Source organism: Onychostoma macrolepis, chromosome 23, assembly GCF_012432095.1.
Source record: "Onychostoma macrolepis isolate SWU-2019 chromosome 23, ASM1243209v1, whole genome shotgun sequence".
Taxonomy (NCBI): domain Eukaryota; kingdom Metazoa; phylum Chordata; class Actinopteri; order Cypriniformes; family Cyprinidae; genus Onychostoma; species Onychostoma macrolepis.
In genome coordinates this window covers 8,671,043-8,683,713 of record NC_081177.1, presented here as the reverse complement: position 1 = coordinate 8,683,713, position 12,671 = coordinate 8,671,043, and the positions used below count along the sequence as shown (strand labels likewise).

Below are 12,671 nucleotides of genomic sequence, written 5' to 3'. Positions count from 1 at the left end.
GAATAGAGAGAGAGAGAGAGAGAGTGTGAGAGAGAGAGAGAGAGAGAGAGAAAAGTACGGAAGAGCCAGGCCTTTAAGACAGAGCGAAAACAAAACTGTCTTTAAAGATGTTCCTCTGGGTTGTTTAAAAACTGTTGCAGGGTTAGATGAGTATAAGTTTGAAAACAGAAGGAAAAGGAGAGAAAACGAGGGAGTGAAGCAGAGGTGGTGGAGAGTGATGGAGAATAGCTTGAGCTCCAGAGAGAGAGAAAGAGAGGGAGGGAGAGCAGGATAAGTTGGGGGAAAGTTAGTGGCCCAGTGGGGATTTCTTCTGGAGTTCAACCTCCTTGGCTGGGGAAGGGAGGGAGGGAGGGAGGGGGAGGAACTTGGGTCAGCACTATGAAGTTGGATTAAATGTCCAAGTCAACTTTTTTTCCACCCTCAGACTACACGAAACCGTTTCTAACAAAAGATTTTCAGCGGGAGAGAAGAAATTGCAGAGTTAGAGCAGTTTCTGTCTCTGAATGACAATATGCAGGCACTTTTATCCATGAAGAAAAAAACATTCAATTTATCACACAGGAGCCAACCATATTAGCAGTACCGCAATATCAGATTTCAAGAGTAAGAGTGTAGCTGTGGAAAAAGTTGAGAACGGAGATGACAGAGAGTTAAAGAAAAGTCTGGAATTGAAAGAAAAGTCTATGGTCATGAGGATCATTTTTTATGTACATCTACATACAAATGCTCAAACTCATTGTTTTTGGTCGATGCTTTATGCTTTAACTTTCTTTTAAAAATGAAGATTTGAAATTACTATAGCTTACTCAACAAAGCAAAAAAAAAAAAAAAAAGTTCATTATGAAACCTAAAACAAGATTAGTTCACTTGAGAAGCAACACTGTATTAATATTAATGAAATATTGTTTAGAGGTGACTTCTTAAGCTATTTTTCATATTTTTTTAATATTGAATATTCTAAAAAAAATTTAATTGAACATTTTGTTTGATTTAGACAATATATTTTTGTAGGAAAAATAAATAAATTTTGAAGTTGAATATACAGTCCCGTTCAAAAATATTGGATACCAATTTGTTTTTTTTTGTTTTTTTTTAAGAAATTAATACTTTTATTCAGCAAGGACATGTTGCATTGATCAAAAGTGATGGTAAAGACATTTATAATGTCACAAAAGATTTTTATTTCAAATAAATGCTGTTCTTCTGAACTTTCTATTAATCAAAGAAACCTGAAAAAAATGCATCACAATTTCCACAAAAATATTAAGCAGCATAAACGTTTTCAACATTGATAATAATAATAATAATAATGTTTCTCGAGCACAAAATCAGCATATTAGAATGATTTCTGAATAATTATGTGACTTTTATGAAAGGAGTAATGCCTGCTGAGAATTCGACTTTGCCATTATAGGAATAAATTACATTTTAAAATCTTTTTTTTTTTTATTGTAATGATATAAATGCAATCTTGGTGCACATAAGAGACTTATTTGAAAAACATATAAAAACACTATAAAACATCCTACCTACTTTTGAACAGTAAAGAATTTTTTAGAAAAGAAATGTTTTAAAGCATAAACCAAGAAATTTTGTTAGATTTATGCTTAAGATAATGTTAATGGTGTAAAAAAAACAACTTCTAAAGTTTAAATATCTTGTGCAGTTATATATAGAGTAAACTGGTCCTTTTAAGTATTTTTAGATATTTTACTCAAAGTTTTGCTTATTAGAATTCACAGCTTCCTCCTTCTACCATTGTACTTTTTGATCTGTTCTTTTGTCACCCTCAGCCTTTAAGACACAACAATTACATGAAGAACCTCACAGTTACAATTGATGTACTTTACTGTCTGCTCAAACAAAAGGGCCATTAAAGTGTCCTACTCTCTCTCTCTCTTTCTTTCTCCCCCACTCATATTCTCCTCTCTCTCTCCCCTGCTCTCTCTCTCACTCTTTCTTCCTGTCTCTGTCTATGAGGGTCGCCTAAAGAAAATAAATGAGAACCATAACAAAGTCAAGAGCCACAAGATCAATAAACAGCCTAATGAATACCATTCTCAGCGCATGCCCCAACGTGCTCGGAGAAGGACTCTTTGTTTCTTTGTAAGTGTGAAAAAGCAAAGGGGGTTTGGGAAAATGAAAAGCAGAACGCCGCAGAGTGGGAGATTGTGAGTGTATTTGGAAGGAAGGGCAATATGTGTTTATGGAGAGCCCGACCAGCAGCACAGATTGACAGGAAATGGTGTCTTTTCTTAGGCGGCTGGGCCGTACCACTACCAGCGGGACGACAGGGGTCGGGAGGGGGGTGAAGATGGATGAGGCAAGGCCGAGACGCAGGCACCTCTGTTGCTCCTGGCATTGTGTTCAGCTGTTTGCTTGACTTGAACCCTGGTATGGCTCCGTCCACTCCCCAGCTGTTCACTTATTGAAAGCCATTGGCACTGACACTGGCAGAGCTATTTATTTCATTGAGTCATAGTACTGATTGTCTGTGTGTGGCGGAGGTATATGTGGCTTATTAGGGGTAGGGGCACTAATTTGTGACAACTAAGGTTGTGAGGGTTACTGGCAAGAACTGGTAGTCTCTGAGCTGCTTGTTACTTGGTCTAGTACTTGTACACCAAAACCCAGTGGTCATGGTTTTGGAAACCTGAAAAAATTCTGAAAATTTTCATTTCCAGACCTGGAAAGGTTTTGGAAATGATTAAAACCATAAAAGGGAAAATACATGTTTCTTGTTGTGCTCTGCTCTGAGGTATTTTCTCAGCTGGATATTGCCACAAATCACCATATAACATTAGTTTCTCTTATTAGCGAACAAATGGCATCAATATGTATAATCGGTTACTTCTATTGATGCTTAATCTTGGTATTTGACATACAAATGGAAATCTATTGCAGCAATCTCTATGATGATTTTGACCAGCTTGAAAGGTCATGCAAAAAAGGTCATTAGTCAAAATAGTGTTGGAGCCCTCAATAGTCCGTGTAGATGCCATACGCATGAAACTTCATGTACTTGAATGAAAACAAGGCTGTGACGAACAGAAGTACATTTTATTTAATAGGTTTTATTGAACTGTATGGTAAAGTAAATTATTTAAATAGATTTAATTTATTTTAAATATATAAAACATTTGAAAAAATATATATATTTTTTTGGATTATTATTATTATTTCTGTTAATTTTAAATTATAAATTGATTTATTTATGTGCTTATTTGTTTGTTTATTCATTCATTAATTCATTTTTATTTATAAAGAGGCTGTAAGGAATAAAAATACATTTTATTTGATAGACTTTACTGTGACACATCGAAATGTATTTTTAATTACAAAATATTAAAGTTATTTTTTTTTTAAATATTATATTTTTTTGTTTACTTATTTATTCATTTATTTATCTCTCTCTGTTTTGGGGGCAGGAAAGGAAATCAGCTACGGTTGTTTGGCAAAAAGTCATACAGTTGTCTGGTTATCTCTAAATTTGCTGTTGTGCTGCTAAACCGGTAGACTATTGTCAGGGTAGACATCATATTTCATTACATGCAAATGATAATGAGGCTGTGAGAGATAGATGTACAGTCCATTCAAGGTCCTAGGTCATATCCAGGCACACATTTAGAAGCTGAGCAGAACTCTGTAGAGAGCTCATTAGAACTACTCATTAGAATTACCAATTAGAATCGGATTGCATGCTTGTTTAATAAATATTTTACTAATTTGATAATGCTGTCAAGTCCATTGATTCCCTCTGGGCCTGGGTCATGTCTAATTTCCACAACCCATGTTTCCCAGTTTTTTTATCCTCTGTATATACGTATATTTAAAAGTACACATTTTTGTATTTGGTCAGCTAAGCAAGCGTCTTACATTTAACCGACTGTACACTTCTATCCCTCACAGCCTCATTTTCACACATGTCAAATGAAACACGCCATCCACTGACTGTAGTCCATGGGAAAGGACTCAAATTCATCATGTCTTGGTCGCAAGTGTGAAGACAAGCCCTGACATTCCTTCCCAAGTTCATCTTCCTGTTGGTCTCCTGCTTGGCGTCCTCTAGCGCATGGATTCTCCCCACGCAACTGAATAAAGTTCCTCTTTTAAAAGCTTCTATGAGGGCCAGAGGGGGCTTTGAATATTCGCCACATACTTAATGAGCTAGAGACAGCAGCGGCCATCAGTCATTTACTCTGTTTTTGTGGAGACAAAGGCGAGAATTTTGCCCTGGCATCTGCTGCTTGCACAATGCTCTCCCTCTCTCTCTCTTTTGCTCGCTCGCTCTGGACTTTAATGTGGTTATGATTAGAGACGGGGCTGAGGGACGGGTTCGGGGGTCTCATATATACTGCAAGGGAAAAAAGGGGGAGGTGCGCAAAGCGAGAGAGCGTGTTTGTGTGCAGTGCGTGCTGAAATATGAATCACAAAAGAGACAAAAAGAGGCCAGAGAGAATCAAATAAAAGTTTGTCCTCTAACCAGATCAGAGCTGGCAATGCAAACACACAAACACACACTGTGGCCCCTCCCTGTGGCCCTCTCTCTCTCTCTCTCTCTCTCCTCTCTCTCTCTCTCTCTCTCACCCCCTTCTCGATCAGTCTCTCTCTCTCTCCACCCCCCTCTGTGTGCGCAGGACTGAGGCAGTTGGTTCGCTCCAGTGTGTCTGAGAGCCGCGAGTGCTATGTGGGGCTGTTATTTAGGTCTGTTACAACACGCTAGGAGCAGCTCACCCCGAGCAACCAGCACCGCAGATCAGCCGGAGTGGGAAAGAGAAACAAGCAGCGTGACAGAGAGAGAGAGAGGAAACGCTTACAAGAGCAAAACCAGCGGGATCAGGCAGCACGTATATCCTGACTAGAGGAATTCCAGCAGGGGATTTAGCGCTGTCGTAGCTGCGGGTGTTGTTATTGTTTTTTTTTTTGGTGACGTGAGGCGTTCGGAGGCGGGTGGGTGACGGGGACGCAGCATGTTCGACTGTATGGAGGCTCTGGGCATGGGTCCCCGCCAACTATACGATGTCACCAACCGGGGTGCATGCATGCTTCGGAAGGCGAGCCCCTTCTACGCAGGACTGGACCCTTTTGCTTGGACGGGGACGGCCAGCGTACGCTGTAAGTGCCTTTTCTTATTCTTTTAAAGGGGCCTCGCGTTGACCACAGGACGCTCGGTGCCAAACGAACCACTAGAGCTGCATTCGTTAAGCTGCGTTTGTGTGTTTTAGAGATGCTGTTTGAGTCGATCGGTTTCCACGATTGTCACGAACAGAGTCTGGTTTCACCGACCGTGTGGGTAACCTGATTTTTGACCTTGTCGGTTGATGAAAAGTTAAACAGAAAGGAAGTAATGCGAGAGGGAGAGATGAAAGAGAGATTGTTTGAGAAAGAGAGGGAGAGGGAGAGAGAGAGAAGTGGGTGGGGGGGGAACCTGACACTGTGCTATAATTTCAGTCATGCAGATTGCATTTGTCTTCTTCACTTCACAATTGTGCCTGACAGCTCTGGTATCCCAGCATGCCTGACCATGGCTCGGCCCACACAACAGCATCAAACAAGCGTAAAAGTGAAAAACCGAGAGGGACATTACTCAAGTATGTGTCACTGATGAAACTGGAATTGGAAAACGGATTGGGTGATTAAATTCTGACAGGAAGCCAAATTGCAAACAGCATTAAATAAATAGTAAAGAATTGGAGTAAATACACTGAGTGGAAAGTTCACTAAGTATGGGAGCTAGAAGACCTGGACCGCTCTTCGATTTTCTCCCTTTTTCATTTTCTGTCTCAGTTTCAACCATTTTATTTTTCCTTCCTCCGTTCCAGACCTTAGACAGCCTTTGGCTTTAAAAACAATCATGCTTTATCATAGGCAAAACTCGGGTTGATTTTCTTAAGGGATCAGTCTGAACTTGATGAGAGAACTGAGAAAAAAACTCAAATGTCCAGTTCGGTAAACATTCCTGTTACCCTTTTCCCAAAATGCACGGCGCTCTTGCTGTTTTCCATTTGTATTTGTTGAAGCTTCTGCTTTTTGTTCCTCCTTCTCGGCCTCTGAGGGCGACTCATCTGTCTTCATTAATCGTGAAAGACACCAACGTTTCAGTGGCTGTCAGCCACACTGGGTTCTCTTTAATGAAGACAGATGCCCTGTCTGAGCTCGACCCGGAGGGGAGGGGGGGAGGTCCATAATGCCTCTTCTCCTTGGCCAGGGCCCTGATGATAACAAGATGAAATCTGTTTATTTAATCAGTCATGTCTCACCAACGCTACACAAGCACACCATCAGGGCCCACGTTGGAAAACGAGTCCTCCGATTGCACCGCCGCTGCTTCTCGAATTCTGTTCCTTCCTGGTTCCAGGAAATAGCGGAGATCGAGAGGCAATCGGACAGATCCCGCTGCCCTCGGGGAAGAACAGGAGCGGTGTACTGTTACAAGCCACCATGCCCAGTAACCTCTGTAAACAAGACCGGCCTATCCGACCACAGGATACACACAGTTGTTGCTCTTCATTGTCCTCTTAGACCAGATTAATCAGTGTTTAGCCCAGTATTTCATTAGGGGCAGGCCAGCTGCATTGTGGGTAAACTTCTCTAAGAGTTAAATTTGTCTCACTGTCTCTTAAAGTTTCAGCTTTTTTGTGTCTTCATTTGATTAGAGAGCAGCAGAGAGGGGGTGGGGGCACATTGCAGGCCAAGACTCGAACCTGCGTCAGCAACATTAACACCATGTCTTAACATACGTGGGAGATTTTGGCATTTTTTTTATTTAGTAATCTGTAGTATTACATTTAGATGTGTTGCTTTTATTTTCACCACGTGATTAAAATGGACCAGTTTTTTGGTTTGTAGTGGCTTGCAGGAAACTTGAACCACACAGTAAACCATGCTGACAATGAAGGGTCTTCATTTGCATTGCCCTACACCATTCACGAAACCCCCTGCTACCTGTTAGAGGTGAAGAGCAAGAGAATCACAGCCCACTGTCAGTGTGGCCAGTCTTTCCTGTTTTTATGTGCAGCAGTTCAAGACCATTGCAGTTTTTTTAAATTCAGTGTCAAAGGTTATGGAGAGGCTTTGCACGGGCCAATGTCAGCTCTCGTGACTATGTGAGCTGCTCTTGTTCCATCCCTGAAAGGGAAGAGAGCTGAAAGAGCTTTTTTATTGAGCAATCCTTGAAGCACCAGGGCTCTATTGAGCCATATGTTTAAAAAAAAAGGAAGCACGCAGGTGATTTAGTAATTTATACATAAGATAACATCACATTTCTCTGAACTGCTTTTAATTCCCCTTTTTATTTGCAAAGAGGTTGCTCATGATGTGAGACACTACAGTTTCACAGCTTTGTAAGACCGTTAGAAAGTTTTTGTGTACATTTTTGGGATTAAATGGTGGGTTTTTGCTGCATTAAAATAAAGACGAGAATCTGGGATCGTTTTCCTGTCCTGATCATTTGGGATCATACACACATGCCATTGTTTTCTGCGAAGTGTGCTGTCCACATCAGAGTCTGATAAGCCCTCTGAAATAGAGCTCTGCGTGAAAGACAGGGAAATGAGGGCTTCCTGTGTCCGCTGTCACACGCAGCCCGATCTCATTTTTTGTTTTAATGGAAGTCCTCAATTATTTCGTTATAATTACAAAAAGATTCAATTAAAAGATTAGCGTGCCTGACAAGGCAGGGGAATAAAAAAACGATACTTGATTGATTCGATGCTTGTGAGTGTGTGTGCGTGTGTGTGTGTGTGCGTCTCTCTCAGAGGGTGTGTATGTTGTAGGAAAATGGGAAAAGTGGTTGGCCGTGAGGGATTCACACTGACTGCATCCCAGTCCAACAATGGAGAGATACTCTGTTAATGTTAAACAAGCTGTGAATAATATTTTTACTTCTTAAAACTTGTGCTCTTCAATCTTGCACTTCACTGCAAGCACATTTTAACCCAGTGTGGGTTGTCAACCGTACAAATTAAGGATGCACTGATATTAAAATTTTGACTGATAATTATTTTCATGTTATAGCTGATAACTGATGAATGGCTGATATTTAAATGTCATAATATTTTGTCTAAATAAATTAAATATGTAACACCAAAATCAGTTGTTTTGGATGCTATAAGTCAATTTAGCCATCAAAACATCATAATGTACAGTATAAAATGGATATTTTTGCTAAAGCGTTATTAGTGCTTTTAAAGATTAACTAATTAAGGATTAGATGATGGCAAAAGTGATCTAAATTTAAAAATAGTGAAAATGAGACTCCACAATCTCATACGAAATGTGTCTGTGCTGTAATTATGTGCTTGTATCTTGTGCATTTGCATCTGTGAATTATGCATAAGGTGTATTCGGTGCATTTAGCTGATTTAAAGGTGGCAGTAACTGTGTATGGATGGCCGTTGAACTCTAAGAGGGAGTCGAAGGCAAACCCAAGAGAGGAGGCCTGATGCGGCCGCTGAGATTCCACAGTCTGCCGCTGGAATCCATTTGCTGCTGTCTGGGCAGTTTATAATATCCCGGCAGGGTCAAGGAACCGTAAATAAGAGAGATCCGCCTCTCATGGAACAGCAACAATGACTGTTTTGCACTGCTTGAAGGATGGGCGAATTTTAGACTGACTGTGAAATGATCAGACGGTGCAATTGATAGAACCAAAACATGCACTTGGTTCTGTTTGGTTTAGACTATTAGGCGAGTTCTTTGCACCTTGTTGTAGATTTCAGAACCGTCCCGACGGGCAACCCGAAAGACTCATTGGACAGTCCAAATTTGTCCCACATCTATTCAGGAAGCATTGCTAATTAACTAATCTTTCCACTTCACTTTCATGGGTCTCTGAGAGACACAAACAAGGCCAGGCATCATGGGATTGAAAACTCTGGGTGAGGCTCAATGGCTGTCATAGTTTGGCCATCACCTCCCTTTTGTCCAGTGATTTAGTGGATGTTTACTGAGAGCTCCAGTGCCTGGTTGGCAGTTTCTCTCTAGGGGCGAGGCGTTGGCAGGATCTTTGTCAGTCTGAAACCATGTGTGAGCTCAGTGTGAGGGGAGAAGTTCTGTTACCAGTGTGTTGTTGACTGACGGCTTGGCTCCGTCGTTACTAGCGCTCACTGTTATGTGAAAATGTGAGGCAAAATATAGCTCAAACCCCCACTATGTTTGTCAGCTGGGCCGTAGGAACTCCCTGTCAGTCAATCACTGGTTTTATCTAAAATGAGAATCAGGTTGAGGGGCTGCAGCACTGTTGATGAGACGATGCTTCTCAGAAGACATTGATTCTGGTATCTTGTTGTATTGCTAGCACCGAGATCTGGTGCATGTTTCAGTGTTTAATGTTATCTCAATGCTTTTTGATACTTTAGAAATCTGCACATTATTGTTGTGAAAACTACAAGGATATAACAATGCTTTCAGACTGATTTTATCAGTGGTTTCATGTCACTGATAATCTTGCAGCTCTTGTCACGAAAAACATCCTGTTGTACGATGGGGAGGGATGGTCAGCAAGTCATCTGCCAACCAACTAGTTGATGTACAGTTTTTTTTGTTTTATTTTCCTCTGGTAAGGTAAATTAAGATTTCTGAGATTTCCACGTGCTGAGTGTGTGCTGTGGTTGTTGAGCATGCTGAAACTGTCAGTGCGGTAAAACTCCCAGAGAGAAGTTGCGCCTTTATATTTATCCCCTATAAAAAAGCACCGTCTCTGCTGCCATCAAAGCATCACGTGAATAACCAATTCACTGCCTTTACACATAAATTTTAATATTTCTATATATAGACATAAATTGCCATTTTGTCTCTGATACTTTTAAGACAACACGTCAACATCTAAACAGTAAAAAGGTTTAGATTTTTAGGGCGTTAAAACCCCTAGCAGTCTCATCATATATATATGTATGTGTATATATATGTATATATATGTGTGTATGTATGTATGTATATGTATGTGTGTGTGTGTGTGTATTTTTAGATTTTTTTTTAAATAACTTTTTTATAGTGAGAAAAAGACACATTTTCTTAATAGTGGTAGTACAAGTACAGTTGTACAAGTCATGTAATATGAAAACGTACATATATGTTACATTTTGTGTGTATACATGCAGATGGAGGTGAGAGGCCATCCTAAATCAGCCATAAAAGATGAATGGATACAAGAGCCCGAGGATGCTTGTTAGGGAAGACCATCTGTACTTTACCCCCACACATCCATCTTTTTAAATGATCATCTGCTGTCTGAAGACTCCGCGCAGTGTTTAGAATGAGCAGGGATGACACCGTCTGTCTGGTGGATGGTGTCTATGGCTTGGCTGGTCTACGCTCCATTTAGAAAAGCTGTGTTGGCTCTAAATAAAAAGCGTATTGTGGTTTAGTCAGTACGATGGGGTTGGATTTGTCTCAGAAGGTGACTTCCTACACGGCTGAGCTCTGTCTGTTGCTCTCTGGGTGTTACGAGAGTACATCAAACCGCACGCAGTATTGTTTTGAAACTTCGCAATTGCCAGTTTCCACGAAGCGTGCCCATCCACACCCTAACATCTTGGGCAGTCGCTGAAGGCGTGATGCCACACTAAAGTGAAAAATTCCACTCGCGTAAGCACACATCGTATTGTAATTTCCCCTATAGTCAAAGCAGAAGTTTCTCACAGACTCGCCCTTGTGCCATTAGAAAGAACAGAACTGTGCCAGGCTGTTGAACTGATAGTGAAAGAACGAGTATTTATACACAAGAGACCCACAGCTACTATAAGCATCGACCACAAATCACATAAACAGCAGGAAGCCACAACTCTGTTGGGTGCTCTCCTTATGCAAAGCAAAGTTTTGCTTTGTGCTCATGCAGTTACTAACTAATGACAGTTAGATGAGATCCAAGCAAGTCAAACAGGCCTGCACTTTATTTTGCAAAATTAAGGTGTCAGCCTTCAAAGTTCGGCTGCTTCTTCTTTTTGCGGTTTCTATTGTTTGGGGAAGGAAGCAATAAGGTCCCGTGTCCCGCCCCAGTCCCAAGCCGAGAGGCACTTCAGGCTGTGACTCAAGCTAAGTTGCCCGTCTTAAAGCAGGTGAGCGCAGACAGATGGTGAGAGCAAGTCTTCGAGGACGAGAAGATCAAAGATAATGGGTAGATGAGGCTGTCTCGCTGCCTGTTGGCTTGATCAATGGTTGTGTCCATGGAGGACGCATCCAGCCATTGGAGTGGAGAGGAATTAGAGGAGACACTCTCACTCAGGGGTTGACAGCACAGATGAAGCCTGGTGGGGGAGCTGGAGATTCAGTGGAGTTGCAAATTTGGATGTCTGTACCAGAAATCTGTCTTCTCTGAATCAGGCCTTCATTCCCGGTCTTTGTGCTCTGATTACCCCTCACTGTCTAGTTTGGATAGAGTCCTACTAGAGGAATAGGACACAAGTCCCTTAAACGGTTTACTAAATGGGCCTTGTTTTGGACTACACAAAAGCTTTCTGTCAATATACTCTTGAATTGTTCCTTTGCAGAACCGTTTCTTGCAGAAAAGTGCTAGCAGGTTCTAGTTTCTGTGAAGAACCGCTGAATAGATGACTTTCTAAAGAGCTAGGGAATTGAAAAGGTCTTTGTGGAGGTTTCCCTATGGCTTTGGGCTATAAAAACCATTTTGTTTCTAATTGAAAACTTTATTTTTAATTAAATAGTCTTTCAGTGGACACTTTTATCTAGAGCAGCTTACATATTGCAAATTACATTTATTATAGAGACAAGCCCCTGGAGCAACCCAAGGGTAAATGACTTGCTCAAGGGCATGATGGATCCAATGAAGATCAATGGAGTTAAACCAGCAACCTTCTGGTTACCAGACCAGAAAAAAGACGCCTTTGGTAATGGAGAGAGCAGTATCTGTGTAAGCCGTAGTTGAGAGGGTGTCTGATTGCCTGTAATCCAGGAAGGACTCAAGTGTGGGCGATTGATTCTCTGAGTCCATTGATGTGTTAGTGCCACTCATTCAGGGGTCATTCAGGCCAGATGCTGGCTCACCTTCATCCAGACATGCCTCAGGTCTATGAGATGTTGCAGATTGAGGGTAGTTTAACTTTAAGTGGATACTTGATCCAAAAATAATTTACTGGTGTGGCCAAATGAGCAAAACGGCAGCAAATTTTTGCAAGCAAATAAGGGTCCATTGTCCACTGTCAACAGCGCAGAGATGTAGGAGGCATTTCCTACACAGAAGTCACTTTCAAACCAAGCAACTTCCTGTTGGTTAATGTGGGGAAAATCACATGACCAACATTTTGCAACTCCCAATTGTGCAGATTCCTATTGGAATGGCTTGATTTCTCAACAGTCAATGTGACCCCATTTACCCTCACATTGTTTCAAACCTCTATTACTTTTTTCTTCTACATAAAGCAATTCATAAATGAAAGTTAACGGATTCCAAAGCAACACTGGACCACCTTGACTTTCTCTGGACACAAAAAACAGAGACATTTTTCAAATTATTCTTTTGTTGTTCCAGTCATGCAGGTTTGGAATGACTTAATTGTGAGTAAATGATGACAGATGCTTCATTTTTGGATGAACTAACCTTTTCAGACAGATCCAGCCATTAAGTCTGCTCATACCTGTTGCCCTTTTGCTCACCTTGCGTGATGGGGCTGGCCTATGGAAGACCTATTGCTGGCCGGCTCCATGACTGAGAA

At 41.1% G+C, this 12,671-nt stretch overlaps 1 protein-coding gene across 4 annotated transcripts in view; it reads left to right on the top strand.

Annotated features, from left to right (window-relative positions):
• The window catches only part of rarga (retinoic acid receptor gamma a), a 77,314-nt gene that overhangs the window by 49,511 nt on the left and 15,132 nt on the right, over positions 1 to 12,671 (top strand). The window contains exon 1 of one of the 4 annotated variants that reach the window (XM_058762653.1): positions 4,651 to 5,115. The exons of the other annotated variants lie outside the window; for them this stretch is intronic. Within the exon in view, the coding sequence (XP_058618636.1) occupies positions 4,971 to 5,115 (145 nt within the window). The 5' untranslated portion in view covers positions 4,651 to 4,970. Of the gene's footprint in view, positions 1 to 4,650; positions 5,116 to 12,671 lie in introns of those variants that run through there. 4 annotated transcript variants of the gene reach the window in all.